At 44.0% G+C, this 23832-nt stretch overlaps 1 protein-coding gene across 1 annotated transcript; it reads left to right on the forward strand.

Moving 5' to 3' along the window:
- The first annotated feature begins 2811 nt into the window (after positions 1-2811).
- LOC109885576 (lysosome-associated membrane glycoprotein 1) lies at positions 2812-23750 on the forward strand. The gene is made up of 9 exons (XM_031813409.1): positions 2812-3110; positions 8877-8995; positions 9166-9382; positions 12945-13106; positions 17059-17267; positions 17376-17501; positions 17656-17722; positions 18868-19035; positions 21993-23750. Exons 1-9 carry the CDS (start codon positions 3059-3061, stop codon positions 22130-22132), a joined length of 1260 nt encoding a protein of 419 aa, XP_031669269.1. The 5' UTR covers positions 2812-3058; the 3' UTR covers positions 22133-23750.
- Positions 23751-23832: the final 82 nt, after the last annotated feature.

The raw sequence follows: 23832 nt of genomic DNA on the forward strand, positions 1-23832 counted from the left end.
ATGTCAGAGGTTCTGGTCCCAGCTTGTCTCCTTTTGGAGCGCTGTTGTGGAATCACCCCCCCTCCAACCTCTCCTCATCCCTGGGTGTGTCTGAAGTGGCTTCCTCTGGTCTCCTCCATCTCAACTAAAACTAAGTCTGTTTACCAGCAGATTGCTATTTGAATAATTTAATTATTTCACAAGTACAGAAAAGCAAAGTATTTTAAACTATTGCGGTTCTCATCTTCAGTGAGGCTGCCCCTCCACTCCTCCCAACAGAACAGGATGTATGTGGCTTAGTGATGAGTCAGAGGAGCTGCTGCTGCTTGTAAGTGTTGCGTTTAGAGTAGTCCTCTTATCACGCCAGGACCCCTGAAGAAATCAACCTTACTGGCCAGGACCCCTGAAGAAATCCACCTTACTGGCCAGGACCCCTGAAGAAATCCACCTTACTGGCCAGGACCCCTGAAGAAATCCACCTTACTGGCCAGGACCCCTAAAGAAATCCACCTTACTGGCCAGGACCCCTAAAGAAATCAACCTTACTGGCCAGGACCCCTAAAGAAATCAACCTTACTGGCCAGGACCCCTAAAGAAATCAACCTTACCGGCCAGGACCCCTAAAGAAATCAACCTTACTGGCCAGGACCCCTAAAGAAATCAACCTTACTGGCCAGGACCCCTGAAGAAATCAACCTTACTGGCCAGGACCCCTGAAGAAATCAACCTTACTGGCCAGGACCCCTGAAGAAATCAACCTTACTGGCCAGGACCCCTGAAGAAATCAACCTTACTGGCCAGGACCCCTGAAGAAATCAACCTTACTGGCCAGGACCCCTGAAGAAATCAACCTTACTGGCCAGGACCCCTGATGAAATCAACCTTACTGGCCAGGACCCCTGAAGAAATCTACCTTACTGGCCAGGACCCCTGAAGAAATCAACCTTACTGGCCAGGACCCCTGAAGAAATCAACCTTACCGGCCAGGACCCCTAAAGAAATCAACCTTGTTTTGGTCAAATAAAACCTGCACACACAGAACACACTTTTACACATTTCAATCTTATTATCTATGATTCCTTGTCACTTAACCTGCCTTCATGTAAATAACCACCTCAAATAGCTCATACCTCTGCACATTGATCTGGTACTTCCTGTATATAGCTCCACATTGATCTGGTACTCCTGTATATAGCTCCACATTGATCTGGTACTTCCTGTATATAGCTCCACATTGATCTGGTACTTCCTGTATATAGCTCCACATTGATCTGGTACATCCTGTATATAGCTCCACATTGATCTGGTACATCCTGTATATAGCTCCACATTGATCTGGTACATCCTGTATATAGCTCCACATTGATCTGGTACATCCTGTATATAGCTCCACATTGATCTGGTACTTCCTGTATATAGCTCCACATTGATCTGGTACTTCCTGTATATAGCTCCACATTGATCTGGTACTTCCTGTATATAGCTCCACATTGATCTGGTACTTCCTGTATATAGCTCCACATTGATCTGGTACTTCCTGTATGTAGCTTCACATTGATCTGGTACTTCCTGTATGTAGCTTCACATTGATCTGGTACTTCCTGTATGGAGCTCCACATTGATCTGGTACTTCCTGTATGGAGCTCCATTGTGTATTTCATTCCTCTTGTTACCATTATTTTTAAACTGTGTTGTTGGTTAGGGGCTTGTAATCAAGCATTTCACAGTGAAGTCTACACCAGTTGTATTCGGCGCAGGTGGCAAATAAAATTTGATTTGAAATATATATGTTTGGGCTTCTTACTGTCAAATTGCAGTCTACAAATATTTGTATTATCAGCCCGCATCTGAATCTAGTTGATGATCCCTGGAATAGACGGACGAAACCGAAGACGAGAAAGTCAAACTAACTGAAGGCGAGGCACCAGTTGTCTCAAATCTCGCCTTGATATTGCTTATATCCCAAACGGCACCTTAGTCCCTATTTAGTGCACTACTTTTCACCAGAGCCCCTATAGAGAATAGGGTGCCATTTGAAATTTCCTCTTTACTATAAGACTGACTACTGCTGTCTGCCTTTCCTCTCTACTATAAGACTGACTACTGCTGTCTGCCTTTCCTCTTTACTATAAGACTGACTACTGCTGTCTGCCTTTCCTCTTTACTATAAGACTGACTACTGTTGTCTGCCTTTCCTCTCTACTATAAGACACTGACTACTGCTGTCTGCCTTTCCTCTCTACTATAAGACTGACTACTGCTGTCTGCCTTTCCTCTTTACTATAAGACTGACTACTGCTGTCTGCCTTTCCTCTTTACTATAAGACACTGACTGCTGCTGTCTGCCGTTCCTCTCTACTATAAGACACTGGGTTTTATATCTCTCTCTCCACATAGATCACAGACAAGTTGTAAAACATTGGCCACCATCCTTTATTTAACCAGACAGGTCACATTGACATTTTTCCAAGTGAGCCAAGACAGCAGTATACATAGTTAACGCAACATAAAACACATCTACTAGATCATTAGTACTTGTTTATCTGCTATGTACATATGTTTTTTCCTTTAGGGTTGCTAGGGGCCTCACTTTGGCCTATAAATAGCTGTTGTTTTTAGCTGACGTTTTCAAATATCCAAAACGAAATAACACATTCTTTGATACAGTATTTTACAGTAGATTCTGATTTGAGCAGGGTTTTTCAGTAGTAGCACAGTACTGAGTTGTGTCAGGGAGGGGAGGTGTCGGTCGCCATCGGGCTGGAATAAGAGGGTGTCGCTGGCTGCCTCACGTGACGGTGCTGGGTGGTTCTAAAGCTTGGTTCACGTGACTGGACGTTCCCTCCTGGTATTAAGGACATGAAAGGAAGCGATACTGTCTGACTTCTGCAACCTGCTCCAAAAACAGGACCAAGTATATGAAAAATTATTAAATAACCAACCGCCATATAAAAGGGGACAGAATAACAGGAAAAGGAAGGTCGATCTTTACTTTTCGGGGTTGTTGTTGCACTGCCTGGACAGCTGCTTTGGACAAGCGGTGTGTGCTATCCGTTAAACTGAACTCTGGACTTGAAACATGACTCGAACATGTCCATTCCTTGTCGGGATCGCCTGCCTTGCGATTCTTGGTAAGTGTTTATTATAGTGGTGGTCGATCGAGGACTGTTACTGAGACGGAGGGGGAAATGAAACGACGTCATAATCTCCGCTAGTGTTATATTATCGTGTAGTATGGTGATTTGTTAATTCGGCATAAGGAAGTTAGACATAAATAATTCTATAGGGGCCTATGACATAAAGCATGTTCTTTTATGTTTTTGGATATACGTTTTATTTATGGACGTTTCGGTGTAATGTTATTTTTTTCTCTCTGTCGTATTTGTACACAACATGTTGATTTCGTCATGATGTCCAGGACATGTTGTGTGACAGACAGTAGAAGGTCAAGTGAATCAAATGGGAACAGACAAACGGGCAGTTTGTTTTCCTAAAATCAACAGCGCATCTGTCTCTCTGTCAACCCATTGTTCCGGGAACGCTTCACGTGACCGTAGAGGTGCTTTGTGTGTTGAAACACTGGAGCCTCTATGACCGACCATTAGCTGGCCGCTCATACTGAGAGACACAAGCACACAGATGTGTTGTCACAGCACTGTCAAGTCAACCGACTATAAGCTATAGGCCTAATGTAGTTGTGGTCTGGATTTTTTTCTACTGTTTTGTGGAAAGTTTGTGTGCTGTGCTGCTATTCATGGGCCAGGTCAAAGGTCACAGGTTCATTGACATTTGAAACATTGTCCCTTGCCTTTGTTTTGTATTTAATACTGATAAGATCCAGGCCTACATAAGAACTGGAATCAGGTTGGTAATGTGTGTGTTGTAGTCAACCTGTGATTACAGTGTTGAGTCACACGTCCTCTCTCTACTGCCGTGGAAACAGTATTATAGTGTTATAGTGTGGTTGCTCTTTGTTTCAGTGTTGTCTGTTTTGCTGTGTGTGTGTGTGTGTGTGTGTGCGTGTGTGTGTTAGGGAGGACGTGAGGCAGGCAGGGTCATGTTCAACTACTGGGGTAAAACTCCCTGAGTCATCATCACACTGGTGCATGAGGCACAGCAGGGCCTGTTGCTCTCTGCTCTCAACCAGGCCAGATAGTTAATGGAAATGAATAACCCACTAAATTATGTTTTCCTGGGACCCAAGCTTAGGAAAATATGCAACTATACATAAATATCGGTATATTTCATTGCCATTATACCTAAAACAAATGCAATATTTACAAACACCATTAAAATGCACATCTGTCTAGGTTGGAACTATTGCTGTTAAAATTCAATAAATAATTTTCATTCTGAACTGGAACAAACTGATTGATCACATCACACAGATGCAGAATAGACAGGCTTTTTGATAGTGCAACCCTAGGTAACAGTACAGATGAAGACAAAATGATCAGGTCTACGGTACATCTAAATGTAAAAATGATCAGGCCTACAGTACATCTTACTGTACAAATGATCAGGCATACGGTACATCTTACTGTAAAAATGATCAGGCCTACGGTCCATCTTACTGTAGAAATTATTGTTGATAGAAAGTCTAGGTTGGAACTGTTGCTGTTTAAAATTCAAGTCGTGTTATATTCTGAACTGGAATAAACTGATTGATCACATCACACAGATATAGACCAGAAAACACACACGCAGTCCTTTTCTATTCTACATCTGTGTGATGTGATCAATCAGTTTATCCCAGTTCAAAATATAACATATGTATTGTATTTTAACAGCAACATGTCTATTCTGGGCTCTGTTTTTAGACAGTGTAACACTGAGGTCATTCTCAGCCTTGAAACTTTATCTGTGCTTGTTTTAAGTACGCCAGAGTTGAGAACCCTGACTCACATCAGTATGTGGTGCCAAACAGGACCAGAACTCATCTACTGCTTTCTCAGTCAAGCAGGAGACCGCTTCCTGCTGTAGATGAGCAACCCAGGACTGTGTGTGGGTTTGCCTCAAACAACGTCTTGCTTCAATCCGTTTATTCCAGTAAAGAATAAAAAATGACTTGTCTTCATCTTCACTGTTACTTAGGGTTGCACTATCAGTAGCTAGCTAACTTGCTTTGGCGAATGTTAGCAATTAGCAGTGTACAAGGCCAGGGGATTGTTTGAAAGAGAAACTCACATCTACTACTATGAGAGTTAGTTAGTATTCCCTTATTTCTGTTATAAAATGACGACAATGCCTTGCTAGCTGACGTACTTTTCCACTGTCGAAGCGATGTTTCCTGAAGCATTCAGCCCTGCTCTGAAATAACTCCCTGGGTTTACCATCATGCTGTGGATGTTTGGTCAGGACATGTCGTTTTATTAATTTGTTCCTTATGCGAGACTCATTACTAAGCACTTCCACACACAAAAGACATTGTGGGTGCTCCTCGTTATAAGTTTGTATGAAAGAGAGAGAAACTCATCGCTGTATATGTGTTTCATGACAATTGAGCTCAGTCAGAATTTATGGCTAGCTTGACTACATTTGATGACAGCTGGCGAGTGAGAATACCAAGTCATTGGCTGACGGCGCATCTATTATTTTTTTTTATTAACAACAAATCAATACATAAAGCACATGAGGGAACACAAGCATACATAGATTACAAATAATAGACAATCGAGCTAGGGGGTACAATATCACATTACAATTACACAAGGACCTTAAGGGACATGCATATACTTACAATTCTAACAGCTTTTTTGTTAGTAGAGCATTTAACCGTCTTAAAATACAGTTCAATTTCTTTTTGTAGGGTACGAAAATGTGGTTTTCTGTTTGTAAATTTACATTTGTGTATATGAAATTTGGCCAAAAGAATAATGAAATTAATTACATAAAAATGATTCCGCTTATTTCTATTGTATGTAAAGAATCCAAACAGTACATCTCTCCACAATAGTGTAAAATCTTCATAAATGTGTTCAATTATAAACCTACTGATGTCTTGCCACAGTTTTCTTACATGCATACAATGCCAAAAAAGATGCACAACTGTTTCTGGGTGGTCATTACAAAAGGAGCAATTTGAGTTGATGTTTTCCTTAAACTTCTTCATATAGTGGTTGGCAGGATAACTGACGGCGCATCATCTGCTGCTGAACTACAGCGCTGCGTCGTGTTGGTCGCGGAGTGATCTTCAATTAAAACTGCAGAAAAAAAGATCCGGTAAATCGCGAGACCACTGCATAAGCAGAAAGCGCACTGAACAGAGAGCGGCAGATGCACTTGGCCAAATCAATTCCAATAATTAATGAAACCAGAGCCAGCGTCAGGCTCCCTGCTCTGGAAGCTGATGACCTCATCTTAGATAGACAGGGTGCGTCTTAAGTGGCACCCTATTCCTAACGTAGTGCACTACCTTTAACCAGGGCCTATAGGGGATAGTGCACTACCTTTAACCAGGGCCTATAGGGGATAGTGCACTACTTTTAACCAGGGCCTATAGGGGATAGTGCACTACTTTTAACCAGGGCCTATAGGGGATAGTGCACTACTTTTAACCAGGGCCTATAGGGGATAGTGCACTACTTTTAACCAGGGCCTATAGGGGATAGTGCACTACTTTTAACCAGGGCCTATAGGGGATAGTGCACTACTTTTAACCAGGGCCTATAGGGGATAGTGCACTACTTTTAACCAGGGCCTATAGGGGATAGTGCACTACTTTTAACCAGGGCCTATAGGGGATAGTGCACTACTTTTAACCAGGGCCTATAGGGGATAGTGCACTACTTTTAACCAGGGCCTATAGGGGATAGTGCACTACTTTTAACCAGGGCCTATAGGGGATAGTGCACTACTTTTAACCAGGGCCTATAGGGGATAGTGCACTACTTTTAACCAGGGCCCATAGGGGATAGTGCACTACTTTTAACCAGGGCCCATAGGGGATAGTGCACTACTTTTAACCAGGGCCTATAGGGCTGCTCAAAAATAGTCCTGGTCAAAAGTAGTGCACTATATAGGGTGTCATTTAGAATGTACTCTTAGTTCATCTGACATTCATTCTGTCTGAACACAAGTGCTGATTTGGATGAATTGATCCTCTGAGGAGAGAAAGGAAGCCCGTCTAGACTATTGAGCCATGCCCACGCCCTCTGGTCAGGCACTCCTTAGCCACACACTAATAACCTGACCTTTAACAGTATGTCGGTAGACACATATTTAACCCCTCGACCTCTGTGTCCGTTGTGGTAGCCAGCAGGTGTAAATTAGTCTGAATAGTGCCCTATATAGGGTGTGCCATTTGGAACACAGAGCAGGTATTAATAGTCTGTAGTAGGCTGTGTGCCAGACTAGAGGGTTGGTAATACAGGGGGTTGGTAATGGTACATGTGAAGGAAGAGGGAAGGACCTGCCAGTTTTACATCTGCACTGTCGTTACATCATCACGGGAAACATTCTAGAACTCCTCTCATGCTTGGAACTGAACTGCTAGAACTTATTCTGGTCGTACGGACAGATTACAATGCTTCTCAGCTGTGGACGCGAGGGTTCTGGATCATGTTGTAGGGTTCTGGATCTTGTTGTTGACGCGAGGGTTCTGGATCATGTTGTAGACGCGAGGGTTCTGGATCATGTTGTAGACGCGAGGGTTCTGGATCTTGTTGTAGACCCGAGGGTTCTGGATCATGTTGTAGACGCGAGGGTTCTGGATCATGTTGTAGACGCGAGGGTTCTGGATCATGTTGTAGACGCGAGGGTTCTGGATCACTATCACAGTGGCAAAGTGTTTCTCCAAAATGGCCGCCAAGTCACCTGACAAGTCACCTGACCGCTCAACTGACACATCAGATGGTCACCAGCTGACCATATTAAAGATGGCCACCATACACACACTACACCAGACATTGTTTGGTAGCCATCAGAGAACTCTCCAGTATGCCTTCTTGACTAAGTGAGTGTTATCTGTGTCCTGTGCTATATTAAGGACATACTGTTAATAGATTGTAGAACCCATGTTGTTTGATAATGTTAACTAGTAGACTTTAGCATACGGTTTGCTAGGGCCCATTCAGGTATGTATTGACCCAAGGACCACGTGTTGTGGTTCACATTATGCTACTTATGGTCCTTTATGTTTAGTGTATATGTATATATATTTATGAGACGAGACGAGACGAGACAGGGACTCAGGTCACATATCAATCTAGATAGACAGATAAGTGATGTCACAGCCTGAACACACATCTACAACATGATCCAGAACCCTCGCGTCTACAACATGATCCAGAACCCTACAACATGATCCAGAACCCTACAACATGATCCAGAACCCTCGTGTCTACAACATGATCCAGAACCCTCGCGTCTACAACATGATCCAGAACCCTCGCGTCTACAACATGATCCAGAACCCTACAACATGATCCAGAACCCTCGCGTCTACAACATGATCCAGAACCCTCGCGTCTACAACATGATCCAGAACCCTCGCGTCCACAGCTGAGGAGAAGGTTGTGTGACTGTAGTCCAGTCAGTCAGGGTTATAGTGATGATGATGATGATGATGATGTCTCTCCCAGGTCGTGTGACTGTAGTCCAGTCAGTCAGGGTTATAGTGATGATGATGATGTTGATGTCTCTCCCAGGTTGTGTGACTGTAGTCCAGTCAGTCAGGGTTATAGTGATGATGATGATGTCTCTCCCAGGTTGTGTGACTGTAGTCCAGTCAGTCAGGGTTATGATGATGATGATGATGATGATGTCTCTCCCCAGGTTGTGTGACTGTAGTCCAGTCAGTCAGGGTTATAGTGATGATGTCTCTCCCCAGGTTGTGTGACTGTAGTCCAGTCAGTCAGGGTTATAGTGATGATGATGATGATGATGTCTCTCCCCAGGTTGTGTGACTGTAGTCCAGTCTCAGGTCACTCTGAAAGTGACCGAGGGAAACTCCACCTGTATAAAAGCCGAACTCTCCGCCTCTTTCTTCATCACCTATGACACAGCCAACGGCACGGTAAACTACATCCCCCACAATCCTCTCCGGCTTAGAGAAACACAGATTATACTTTTGATAATGTCCTGAACATAAGTCTCTCTTCCCAAGACCATTGTGTGCGTGAGTTTGTGCCAACGATACTATTCCTGAACATGTTTTTAAATGTACAAACTTCTTCTTCCCTCCAGCGTACGGTGATGGTGCCCCTCCCAGGTTCGGCGGTGGTGGGTGTGGCCAGCTCGTGTGGGGGTGACGGCCGCTCCCCCTCGCTCGTGGCGTTGTTCGGGGATGGCCACGCCCTGGGCCTCAGCTTCTCATCCAATGTCAGTCTGTACAGCATCGCTAACCTTACCCTGCAGTACAACCTCAGTGATGTCTCTACCTTCCCAGAGGCCAACAGCACTGGTGAGAAAGAGACACACACACACATACTAACACACGGAGTCACGCTTCACACACACACACACATGGAGTCACGCTTCACGCACACATACACTCACACACATACTAACACAGGGAGTCACGCTTCATACATGTACATACATACTGCCTGCCTCACGTCCTCCCTAACACACACACTAACACACGGAGTCACACTTCACACACACACACATACTAACACACGGCACGCTTCACACACACATACAGTGGGGCAAAAAAATATTTTGTCAGCCACCAATTGTGCAAGTTCTCCCACTTATAAAGATGAGAGAGGCCTGTAATTTTCACCATAGGTACACTTCAACTATGACAGACAAAATGAGGGAAAAAAATCCAGAAAATCACATTGTAGGAATTTTAATGAATTTATTTGCAAATTATGGTGGAAAATAAGTATTTGGTCAATAACAAAAGTTTATCTCAATACTTTGTTATATACCCTTTGTTGGTCAAATGTTTTCTGTAAGTCTTCACAAGGTTTTCACACACTGTTGCTGGTATTTTGGCCCATTCCTCCATGCAGATCTCCTCTAGAGCAGTGATGTTTTGGGGCTGTTGCTGGGCAACACGGACTTTCAACTCCCTCCAAAGATTTTCTATGGGGTTGAGATCTGGAGACTGGCTAGGCCTCTCCAGGACCTTGAAATGCTTCTTACGAAGCCACTCCTTCGTTGCCCTGGTGGTGTGTTTGGGATCATTGTCATGCTGAAAGACCCAGCCACGTTTCATCTTCAATGCCCTTGCTGATGGAAGGAGGTTTTCACTCAAAATCTCACGATACATGGCCTCATTCATTCTTTTCTTTACACGGATCAGTCGTCCTGGTCCCTTTGCAGAAAAACAGCCCCAAAGCATGATGTTTCCACCCCCATGCTTCACAGTAGATATGGTGTTCTTTGGATGCAACTCAGCATTCTTTGTCCTCCAAACATGACGAGTTGAGTTTTTACCAAAAAGTTATATTTTGGTTTCATCTGACCATATGACATTCTCCCAATCTTCCTCTGGATCATCCAAATTCTCTCTAGCAAACTTCAGACGGGCCTGGACATGTACTGGCTTAAGCAGGGGGACACATCTGGCACTGCTGGATTTGAGACCCTAGCGGCGTAGTGTGTTACTGATGGTAGGCTTTGTTACTTTGGTCCCAGCTCTCTGCAGGTCATTCACTAGGTCCCCCCGTGTGGTTCTGGGATTTTTGCTCACCATTCTTGTGATCATTTTGACCCCACGGGGTGAGATCTTGCGTGGAGCCCCAGATCGAGGGAGATTATCAGTGGTCTTGTATGTCTTCTATTTCCCAATAATTTCTCCCACAGTTGATTTCTTCAAACCAAGCTGCTTACCTATTGCAGATTCAGTCTTCCCAGCCTGGTGCAGGTCTACAATTTTGTTTCTGGTGTCCTTTGACAGCTCTTTGGTCTTGGCCATAGTGGAGTTTGGAGTGTGACTGTTTGAGGTTGTGGACAGGTGTATTTTATACTGATAACAAGTTCAAACAGGTGCCATTAATACAGGTAACGAGTGGAGGACAGAGGAGCCTCTTAAAGAAGAAGTTACAGGTCTGTGAGAGCCAGGAATCTTGCTTGTTTGTAGGTGACCAAATACTTATTTTCCACCATAATTTGCAGATTAATTCATAAAAAATCCTACAATGTGATTTTCTGGATTTTTTTTCTCTCATTTTGTCTGTCATAGTTGAAGTGTACCTATGATGAAAATTACAGGCATCTCATCTTTTTAAGTGGGAGAACTTGCACAATTGGTGGCTGACTAAATACTTTTTTGCCCCACTGTATACATACATACACACACATACTAACACATGGAGTCATGCTTCACACACACACACATACTAACCACACGGAGTCATGCTTCACACACACACACACACACACACACACACACACACACACACACACACACACACACACACACACATACTAACACACGGAGTCATGCTACACACACACACACATACTAACACACGGAGTCATGCTACACACACACACACATACTAACACACGGAGTCATGCTACACACACACACACACACATACTAACACACGGAGTCATGCTACACACACACACACACACACACACACACATACTAACACACGGAGTCATGCTACACACACACACATACTAACACACGGAGTCATGCTTCACACACACACACACACACACACACACACACACACACATACTAACACACGGAGTCATGCTACACACACACACACACACACATACATACTAACACACGGAGTCATGCTTCTCACACACACACACACACACATACTAACACACGAGTCATGCTTCACACACACACACACACACACACATACTAACACACGGAGTCATGCTACACACACACACACACACACATACATACTAACACACGGAGTCATGCTTCTCACACACACACACACACACACACACACATACTAACACACTGAGTCATGCTTCTCACACACACACACACACACACACACACATACTAACACACGGAGTCATGCTTCACACACACACACACACACATACATACTAACACACGGAGTCATGCTTCTCACACACACACACACACACACATACTAACACACGGAGTCATGCTTCTCACACACACACACACACACACACATACTAACACACGGAGTCATGCTTCTCACACACACACACACACACACACACACACACATACTAACACACGGAGTCATGCTTCACACACACACACACACACACACACACACACACACACACATACATACTAACACACGGAGTCATGCTTCTCACACACACACACACACATACTAACACACGGAGTCATGCTTCTCACACACACACACACACACATACTAACACACGGAGTCATGCTTCTCACACACACACACACACACACACTAACACACGGAGTCATGCTTCACACACACACACACACACATACTAACACATACATACTAACAAGGAGTCATGCTTCACACACACACACACACACACACATACATACTAACACACGGAGTCATGCTTCACACACACACACATACATACTAACACACGGAGTCATGCTTCTCACACACACACACACACACACACACACACACACATACTAACACACGGAGTCATGCTTCTCACACACACACACACACACACACACACACACACACACATACTAACACAAGGAGTCATGCTTCACACACATACTAACACATACATACTAACACACACATACTAACACAAGGAGTCATGCTTCACACACATACTAACACATACATACTAACACATACATACTAACACAAGGAGTCATGCTTCACACATACTAACACATACATACTAACACACACATACTAACACAAGGAGTCATGCTTCACACACATACTAACACATACATACTAACACATACATACTAACACACGGAGTCATGCTTCACACACATACTAACACACACATACTAACACAAGGAGTCATGCTTCACACACAGAATGGATTATTATTTGATTTCTGACCAATGTGTCTTGTCTGTTTTTCGACAGATGTGGTAACTGAGGAGACGACCTCTGTAGGGATGGTTGCTAGGGTCAACACCACCTACAGATGTATCAGCGCCTCACCTGTCATTGTGGGAGGAGCCACCGTCACCTTCTCAAACGTCACGATGGAGGCCTACATGACAGGAGACGATCTGAGCCCCAACGGTACAGCCACCAACACCTGGGCTGAGCCCCCAATCTCACCCTTTCTCTAGATAGTGCACTACTTTGGACCGGGGCTAATTTGGGACGCACAACTTATTGTCCACCACTGACCATCAACCATTAACAACTGGTTACTGACCATCAACCATTAACAACTGGTTACTGACCATCAACCATTAACAACTGGTTACTGACCATCAACCATTAACAACTGGTTACTGACCATCAACCATTAACAACTGGTTACTGACCATTAACAACTGGTTACTGACCATTAACAACTGGTTACTGACCATTAACAACTGGTTACTGACCATTAACAACTGGTTACTGACCATTAACAACTGGTTACTGACCATTAACAACTGGTTACTGACCATCAACCACATTAATAACTGGTTACTGACCATCAAACACATTAACAACTGGTTACTGACCATCAAACACATTAACAACTGGTTACTGACCATCAAACACATTAACAACTGGTTACTGACCATCAAACACATTAACAACTGGTTACTGACCATCAAACACATTAACAACTGGTTACTGACCATCAAACACATTAACAACTGGTTACTGACCATCAAACACATTAACAACTGGTTACTGACCATCAAACACATTAACAACTGGTTACTGACCATCAAACACATTAACAACTGGTTACTGACCATCAAACACATTAACAACTGGTTACTGACCATCAAACACATTAACAACTGGTTACTGACCATCAAACACATTAACAACTGGTTACTGACCATCAAACACATTAACAACTGGTTACTGACCATCAAACACATTAACAACTGGTTACTGACCATCAAACACATTAACAACTGGTTACTGACCATCAAACACATTAACAACTGGTTACTGACCATCAAACACATTAACAACTGGTTACTGACCATCAAACACATTAACAACTGGTTACTGACCATCAAACACATTAACAACTGGTTACTGACCATCAAACACATTAACAACTGGTTACTGACCATCAACACTTTGGTTGTTCCTTTACATGTTTGACTTTGACCACTTAACTTATTGTGTTTTAAATGAACAGTCTGAGGGTATTGACCTGTGTTGTGTGATAGCTGGTCTGAACAGTATGAGGGTATTGACCTGTGTTGTGTGATAGCTGGTCTGAACAGTATGAGGGTATTGACCTGTGTTGTGTGATAGCTGGTCTGAACAGTATGAGGGTATTGACCTGTGTTAGCTGGTCTGAACAGTATGAGGGTATTGACCTGTGTTGTGTGTTAGCTGGTCTGAACAGTATGAGGGTATTGACCTGTGTTGTGTGATAGCTGGTCTGAACAGTCTGAGGGTATTGACCTGTGTTGTGTGATAGCTGGTCTGAACAGTATGAGGGTATTGACCTGTGTTGTGTGATAGCTGGTCTGAACAGTATGAGGGTATTGACCTGTGTTGTGTTGTGTGATAGCTGGTCTGAACAGTATGAGGGTATTGACCTGTGTTGTGTTGTGTGATAGCTGGTCTGAACAGTATGAGGGTATTGACCTGTGTTAGCTGGTCTGAACAGTATGAGGGTATTGACCTGTGTTAGCTGGTCTGAACAGTATGAGGGTATTGACCTGTGTTGTGTGATAGCTGGTCTGAACAGCCTGAGGGTATTGACCTGTGTTGTGTGATAGCTGGTCTGAACAGTATGAGGGTATTGACCTGTTGTGTGATAGCTGGTCTGAACAGTATGAGGGTATTGACCTGTGTTGTGTGATAGCTGGTCTGAACAGTATGAGGGTATTGACCTGTGTTGTGTGATAGCTGGTCTGAACAGTATGAGGGTATTGACCTGTGTTGTGTGATAGCTGGTCTGAACAGTATGAGGGTATTGACCTGTGTTGTGTTGTGTGATAGCTGGTCTGAACAGTATGAGGGTATTGACCTGTGTTGTGTGATAGCTGGTCTGAACAGCCTGAGGGTATTGACCTGTGTTGTGTGATAGCTGGTCTGAACAGTATGAGGGTATTGACCTGTGTTGTGTGATAGCTGGTCTGAACAGTATGAGGGTATTGACCTGTGTTGTGTGATAGCTGGTCTGAACAGTATGAGGGTATTGACCTGTGTTGTGTGATAGCTGGTCTGAACAGTATGAGGGTATTGACCTGTGTTGTGTGATAGCTGGTCTGAACAGTATGAGGGTATTGACCTGTGTTGTGTTGTGTGATAGCTGGTCTGAACAGTATGAGGGTATTGACCTGTGTTGTGTTGTGTGATAGCTGGTCTGAACAGTATGAGGGTATTGACCTGTGTTGTGTTGTGTGATAGCTGGTCTGAACAGTATGAGGGTATTGACCTGTGTTGTGTTTTGTGATAGCTGGTCTGAACAGTATGAGGGTATTGACATGTGTTGTGTGATAGCTGGTCTGAACAGTATGAGGGTATTGACCTGTGTTGTGTTGTGTGATAGCTGGTCTGAACAGTCTGAGGGTATTTTATTTATTTATTTATTTTATTTTATTTTACCTTTATTTAACCAGGTAGGCAAGTTGAGAACAAGTTCTCATTTACAATTGCGACCTGGCCAAGATAAAGCAAAGCAGTTCGACAGATACAACGACACAGAGTTACACATGGAGTAAAACAGACATACAGTCAATAATGCAGTATAAACAAGTCTATATACAATGTGAGCAAATGAGGTGAGAAGGGAGGTAAAGGCAAAAAAGGCCATGATGGCAAAGTAAATACAATATAGCAAGTAAAATACTGGAATGGTAGTTTTGCAATGGAAGAATGTGCAAAGTAGAAATAAAAAAATAATGGGGTGCAAAGAAGCAAAATAAATAAATAAATTAAAATTAAATACAGTTGGGAAAGAGGTAGTTGTTTGGGCTAAATTATAGGTGGGCTATGTACAGGTGCAGTAATCTGTGAGCTGCTCTGACAGTTGGTGCTTAAAGCTAGTGAGGGAGATAAGTGTTTCCAGTTTCAGAGATTTTTGTAGTTCGTCCCAGTCATTTGCAGCAGAGAACTGGAAGGAGAGGCGGCCAAAGAAAGAATTGGTTTTGGGGGTGACTAGAGATATACCTGCTGGAGCGTGTGCTACAGGTGGGAGATGCTATGGTGACCAGCGAGCTGAGATAAGGGGGGACTTTACCTAGCAGGGTCTTGTAGATGACATGGAGCCAGTGGGTTTGGCGACGAGTATGAAGCGAGGGCCAGCCAACGAGAGCGTACAGGTCGCAATGGTGGGTAGTATATGGGGCTTTGGTGATAAAACGGATTGCACTGTGATAGACTGCATCCAATTTGTTGAGTAGGGTATTGGAGGCTATTTTGTAAATGACATCGCCGAAGTCGAGGTATTGACCTGTGTTGTGTGATAGCTGGTCTGAACAGTATGAGGGTATTGACCTGTGTTGTGTGATAGCTGGTCTGAACAGTATGAGGGTATTGACCTGTGTTGTGTGATAGCTGGTCTGAACAGTATGAGGGTATTGACCTGTGTTGTGTGATAGCTGGTCTGAACAGTCTGAGGGTATTGACCTGTGTTGTGTGATAGCTGGTCTGAACAGTATGAGGGTATTGACCTGTGTTGTGTGATAGCTGGTCTGAACAGTCTGAGGGTATTGACCTGTGTTGTGTGATAGCTGGTCTGAACAGTATGAGGGTATTGACCTGTGTTGTGTGATAGCTGGTCTGAACAGTATGAGGGTATTGACCTGTGTTGTGTGATAGCTGGTCTGAACAGTATGAGGGTATTGACCTGTGTTGTGTGATAGCCGGTCTGAACAGTATGAGGGTATTGACCTGTGTTGTGTGATAGCCGGTCTGAACAGTCTGAGGGTATTGACCTGTGTTGTGTGATAGCTGGTCTGAACAGTATGAGGGTATTGACCTGTGTTGTGTGATAGCTGGTCTGAACAGTATGAGGGTATTGACCCGTGTTGTCTGAACCGTCTGTTCTTCCCAGAGAGTGTGTGTACTGCTGACCAGAGCTTCACCACAGCCCCGCCTCCATCCCCCTCCACCACCACAGCAGCCCCCGCCCCCGTCCCCACCCCTCCTGGAACCCCTAACCAGGGCAGCTACTCTGTCTCCAATAGCAACGGGACCGTCTGTCTGCTGGCCCGCATGGCACTGCAGCTCAACATCTCCCACTTCTCTGCCTCACAGAATAAGGTAACCCACACACTCATGTGCGCACACACACACACACACACACACACACACACACACACACTGTCCCAGTAACACACAATAACCTATCCCTCTCCTCCTCATTGACAGACTATCCAGGAAGTAGTAAACCTGCAGCCCAATCAGACGACCAGCTCAGGATCATGTGACCCCACCAGCGCCACCCTGGTGCTGACACAGGGCAGTGCCACCAACCTCAGCTTCCTGTTTACTCTGGTGACATCATCACTCTACCGTTTACCTGTCTGTCAGTCTTTTACACTTTTGTCTGTCTGCCTGTCTGGCTATCAGTCTGCCTGACTGGTTATCTATCTGTCTGTCAATTCTCTCTCCTCTCCTCTGTGGCTGATGTTGTTTCTTGTCTTTCCAGAACACCACGTCTAACAGGTACCACCTGACTGGTCTGTCTGTGGTAGCAGCTTGGCCTGATATGACAGGTTAGTGTTTCCTCTGGTATCAATAGTGTCCATAAAGACCAAACAGTACCAGTATGTTACACTGATGATCGGTCTCTTCAGAACTGAGATGATATATACAGTGCCTTGCGAAAGTATTCGGCCCCCTTGAACTTTGCGACCTTTTGCCACATTTCAGGCTTCAAACATAAAGATATAAAACTGTATTTTTTTGTGAAGAATCAACAACAAGTGGGACACAATCATGAAGTGGAACGACATTTATTGGATATTTCAAACTTTTTTAACAAATTAAAAACTGACAAATTGGGCGTGCAAAATGTTTCAGCCCCCTTAAGTTAATACTTTGTAGCGCCACCTTTTGCTGCGATTACAGCTGTAAGTCGCTTGGGGTATGTCTCTATCAGTTTTGCACATCGAAAGACTGACATTTTTTCCCATTCCTCCTTGCAAAACAGCTCGAGCTCAGTGAGGTTGGATGGAGAGCATTTGTGAACAGCAGTTTTCAGTTCTTTCCACAGATTCTCGATTGGATTCAGGTCTGGACTTTGACATGGCCATTCTAACACCTGGATATGTTTATTTTTGAACCATTCCATTGTAGATTTTGCTTTATGTTTTTGATCATTGTCTTGTTGGAAGACAAATCTCCGTCCCAGTCTCAGGTCTTTTTCAGACTCCATCAGATTTTCTTCCAGAATGGTCCTGTATTTGGCTCCATCCATCTTCCCATCAATTTTAACCATCTTCCCTGTCCCTGCTGAAGAAAAGCAGGCCCAAACCATGATGCTGCCACCACCATGTTTGACAGTGGGGATGGTGTGTTCAGGGTGATGAGCTGTGTTGCTTTTACGCCAAACATAACGTTTTGCATTGTTGCCAAAAAGTTCAATTTTGGTTTCATCTGACCAGAGCACCACTTGTTTGGTGTGTCTCCCAGGTGGCTTGTGGCAAACTTTAAATGACACTTTTTATGGATATCTTTAAGAAATGGCTTTCTTCTTGCCACTCTCTCTCTCTGTCTCTGTCTCTGTCTCTCTCTATGTGCCTCTCTCTTTATCGCTCTCTGTCTGTCTCTCTGTTGAATAATTGCTGTTCCATAACAATGTCTGGATCTCTGTTCACCTCTACCTCTCTACTCTTCCTCTCTCTCTCCCTCCCTCCAGCCCCGTTCAACACCAGTAACAGTAGTCTGGATTACCTGCGTGGCTCCCTGGGGCGTAGCTACATGTGTAGTTCAGAACAGACTCTGGCTGTAGACCAGAACTTCTCCCTCAACACCTTCCACCTGCAGGTCCAGCCCTTCGGCATCACCAGAGGACAGTTTGCACAAGGTACCGGATATGATCTAATCTAGCGTTCTCCCTCTCTACACTTTCATATGATCTAACCATCTCTCCTCTCCTTTCATATGATCTATCCATCTCTCCTCTCCTTTCATATGATCTCTCCTCTCTCTCTACACTTTCATATGATCTATCCATCTCTCCTCTCTCTCTACCTTTTCATATGATCTATCCATCTCTCCTCTCCTTTCAGATGATCTATCCATCTCTCCTATCTCTCTACACTTTCATATGATCTATCCATCTCTCCTCTCTCTCTACACTTTCATATGATCTATCCATCTCTCCTCTCTCTCTCTACACTTTCATATGATCTATCCATCTCTCCTCTCTCTCTACACTTTCATATGATCTATCCATCTCTCCTCTCTCTCTACCCTTTCATATGATCTATCCATCTCTCCTCTCTCTCTACCCTTTCATATGATCTAGCCATCTCTCCTCTCTCTCTCTATACTTTCAGATGATCTAGCCATCTCTCCTCTCTCTCTACACTTTCAGATGATCTAGCCATCTCTCCTCTCTCTCTACACTTTCAGATGATCTAGCCATCTCTCCTCTCTCTCTACACTTTCAGATGATCTAGCCATCTCTCCTCTCTCTCTACACTTTCAGATGATCTAGCCATCTCTCCTCTCTCTCTCTACACTTTCAGATGATCTAGCCATCTCTCCTCTCTCTCTCTACACTTTCAGATGATCTAGCCATCTCTCCTCTCTCTCTCTACACTTTCAGATGATCTAGCCATCTCTCCTCTCTCTCTCTACACTTTCAGATGATCTAGCCATCTCTCCTCTCTCTCTCTACACTTTCAGATGATCTAGCCATCTCTCCTCTCTCTCTCTACACTTTCATATGATCTATCCATCTCTTCTCTCTCTCTCTCTCTCTACCCTTAGTCAATGTGTCCTTGATTAGAAGTTCAGTAGTTTATTTAATAATGTCTGGTGTACAGAGAATCAGGCTAGTTTCTAGTGCACTACAACAGACACTATCATTCATGTAAGACGACGCTTCAAGTCTACTTCCCAACGTCATCAGTGATCTCATCACTCAGAGGAGAAAAGTGCAAAGTCATAGAATCCAAATCTTGTTCTTAAATAAATGTTTATTCCAGTTAAGATGAGCTTCAGCCAGCAACATGAATTTCATACAGTGCCTTGCGAAAGTATTCGGCCCCCTTGAACTTTGCGACCTTTTGCCACATTTCAGGCTTCAAACATAAAGATATAAAACTGTATTTTTTTTGTGAAGAATCAACAACAAGTGGGACACAATCATGAAGTGGAACGACATTTATTGGGTATTTAAAACTTTTTTAACAAATCAAAAACTGAAAAATTGGGCGTGCAAAATTATTCAGCCCCTTTACTTTCAGTGCAGCAAACTCTCTCCAGAAGTTCAGTGAGGATCTCTGAATGATCCAATGTTGACCTAAATGACTAATGATGATTAATACAATCCACCTGTGTGTAATCAAGTCTCCGTATAAATGCACCTGCACTGTGATAGTCTCAGAGGTCCGTTAAAAGCGCAAAGAGCATCATGAAGAACAAGGAACACACCAGGCAGGTCTGAGATACTGTTGTGAAGAAGTTTAAAGCTGGATTTGGATACAAAAAGATTTCCAAGCTTTAAACATCCCAAGGAGCACTGTGCAAGCGATAATATTGAAATGGAAGGAGTATCAGACCACTGCAAATCTACCAAGACCTGGCCGTCCCTCTAAACTTTCAGCTCATACAAGGAGAAGACTGATCAGAGATGCAGCCAAGAGGCCCATGATCACTCTGGATGAACTGCAGAGATCTACAGCTGAGGTGGGAGACTCTGTCCATAGGACAACAATCAGTCATATATTGCACAAATCTGGCCTTTATGGAAGAGTGGCAAGAAGAAAGCCATTTCTTAAAGATATCCATAAAAAGTGTTGTTTAAAGTTTGCCACAAGCCACCTGGGAGACACACCAAACATGTGGAAGAAGGTGCTCTGGTCAGATGAAACCAAAATTGAACTTTTTGGCAACAATGCAAAACTTTATGTTTGGCGTAAAAGCAACACAGCTCATAACCCTGAACACAACATCCCCACTGTCAAACATGGTGGTGGCAGCATCATGGTTTGGGCCTGCTTTTCTTCAGCAGGGACAGGGAAGATGGTTAAAATTGATGGGAAGATGGATGGAGCCAAATACAGGACCATTCTGGAAGAAAACCTGATGGAGTCTGCAAAAGACCTGAGACTGGGACGGAGATTTGCCTTCCAACAAGACAATGATCCAAAACATAAAGCAAAATCTACAATGGAATGGTTCAAAAATAAACATATCCAGGTGTTAGAATGGCCAAGTCAAAGTCCAGACCTGAATCCAATCGAGAATCTGTGGAAAGAACTGAAAATTGCTGTTCACAAATGCTCTCCATCCAACCTCACTGAGCTCGAGCTGTTTTGCAAGGAGGAATGGGAAAAAATGTCAGTCTCTCGATGTGCAAAACTGATAGAGACATACCCCAAGCGACTTACAGCTGTAATCGCAGCAAAAGGTGGCGCTACAAAGTATTAACTTAAGGGGGCTGAATAATTTTGCACGCCCAATTGTTCAGTTTTTGATTTGTTAAAAAAGTTTGAAATATCCAATAAATGTCGTTCCACTTCATGATTGTGTCCCACTTGTTGTTGATTCTTCACAAAAAAATACAGTTTTATATCTTTATGTTTGAAGCCTGAAATGTGGCAAAAGGTCGCAAAGTTCAAGGGGGCCGAATACTTTCGCAAGGCACTGTATGAGTTAAACAGAAATGTTTCTTTCTCTCCCTCATCTCCCTCCACACTCTCCCTCTCCCTCCACATCCCCCCCTCTCCCTCCACATCCTCCCCTCCCCCCCCCCTCTCCCTCCACATAACCTCCTTCGCCCTCCACATCCCCTCCTCTCCCTCCCTCTAGCGGAGGAGTGTCAGTTGGATCAGGACAGCATGTTGATTCCCATCGTTGTGGGAGCCGCTCTGGCCGGCCTGGTTCTCATCGTTCTCATCGCTTACCTCATCGGCAGGAAGAGGAGCCATGCTGGATACCAGACCATCTGAGAACACTGACACACAACCTTATGTGTATCAATCAGCACCCTATTCCCTATAGTGCACTACTTTTCACCAGAGGTCTATGTGGATTCTGGTCAAACTTAGTGCACAATGTAGGGAGTCTTTTCAGGCAGACTGCAGAGAGCCGGACGCTCAACCAACCACTGCTACTAATGACTGACTGGACCATGTACAAACCAGGCCCTCTCTGCAGTGTGTCTGTCTGTCTGTCTGTGTATGTGTCTGTCTGTGTGTGTATTGTTATTCACAGCAACTCATCCTCTGCTACCTACTAACAGACTAGTGCCTGGTCAAACCTACCTTCCCCCTCTGTCTCTAGCCCATCTCTACTAACAGACTAGTGGCTGGTCAACCTACCTTCCCCCTCTGTCTGTCTCTAGCCCATCTCTACTAACAGACTAGTGGCTGGTCAACCTACCTTCCCCCTCTGTCTGTCTCTAGCCCATCTCTACTAACAGACTAGTGGCTGGTCAACCTACCTTCCCCCTCGTCTCTCTGTCTCTAGCCCATCTCTACTAACAGACTAGTGGCTGGTCAACCTACCTTCCCCCTCGTCTCTCTGTCTCTAGCCCATCTCTACTAACAGACTAGTGGCTGGTCAACCTACCTTCCCCCTCGTCTCTCTGTCTCTAGCCCATCTCTACTAACAGACTAGTGGCTGGTCAACCTACCTTCCCCCTCGTCTCTCTGTCTCTAGCCCATCTCTACTAACAGACTAGTGGCTGGTCAACCTACCTTCCCCCTCTGTCTCTAGCCCATCTCTACTGCAGCTGGCTCAGTATACCCTTTTAGTTCTGATATCATGTTTGACTTGGGTGGATTCTCGCTTTAAACGGAATTTAAAGAATTTATTTTTTCTTCAATTGCAGTTTTTTGAGTAAATGAAATTAATCCGATATTAAATGATATAGTATTCAACTCTTATGGAAGAGTGGGTCTATCCTAGAAGCACGTTTTGTGATGGACTCAACAAGCTTCCCTTCCTTCCTCATCTCCTTTCCTTCAGGACCGCCATCTTTTCTACGACATCACCTAGGGAGGTCTGAAGACTCCTGTGAGGGAACACAAAGGGAAACTTGAATGTCTAACACCTCCTCCTCTCTGGTCAGGAATACTGACCGGATTATGTTGTAGGTCACAGGAACATTTGAAAGGCCTTGTGGGGGGTGGGGGAATTATGTGTTTTGTGGTTTTACTGCGTTTCATAACAAAAGGTTGTGGACGCTGTCGGACTGAGGAACAGAACAAGGTTAAGGTTGTTTCATGATGGATGTGTTGACCTGGTGTGTAATATCGTTTAGCTCCTCCCCTCTCCTCCCCTGAGATTGTGTTGACCTGGTGTGTAATATCGTTTAGCTCCTCCCCTCTCCTCCCATGAGATTGTGTTGACCTGGTGTGTAATATAGTTTAGCTCCTCCCCTCTCCTCCCCTGAGATTGTGTTGACCTGGTGTGTAATATAGTTTAGCTCCTCCCCTCTCCTCCCATGAGATTTGTGTTCATCCATTGTAGCGAGTTGATCTTTTTATTTTTGTAGAGAATGTTTTGATGATTTTTCTATTATGCGTCTTGCTAAGGTCAATAAAAGACATCTGAAACACCTTTCTTCTGCTTCCTGAGTCGAGAATAGATGGGGTTTGTAGTTCCCAGCACTAGAGATTTACAGGGACTACAAAAGTAGCAGAAA

Source organism: Oncorhynchus kisutch, unplaced genomic scaffold, assembly GCF_002021735.2.
Source record: "Oncorhynchus kisutch isolate 150728-3 unplaced genomic scaffold, Okis_V2 Okis05a-Okis16b_hom, whole genome shotgun sequence".
NCBI lineage: Eukaryota > Metazoa > Chordata > Actinopteri > Salmoniformes > Salmonidae > Oncorhynchus > Oncorhynchus kisutch.

Excerpts from the sequence above, each read along its gene's own strand:
- LOC109885576 (XM_031813409.1), top strand. The coding sequence starts at position 3,059 with ATGACTCGAACATGTCCATTCCTTGTCGGGATCGCCTGCCTTGCGATT. Across the intron at positions 13,107-17,058 it reads AGACGATCTGAGCCCCAACG|AGAGTGTGTGTACTGCTGAC; the intron begins GTACAGCCACCA and ends TGTTCTTCCCAG. Across the intron at positions 19,036-21,992 it reads CAGAGGACAGTTTGCACAAG|CGGAGGAGTGTCAGTTGGAT; the intron begins GTACCGGATATG and ends CCCTCCCTCTAG.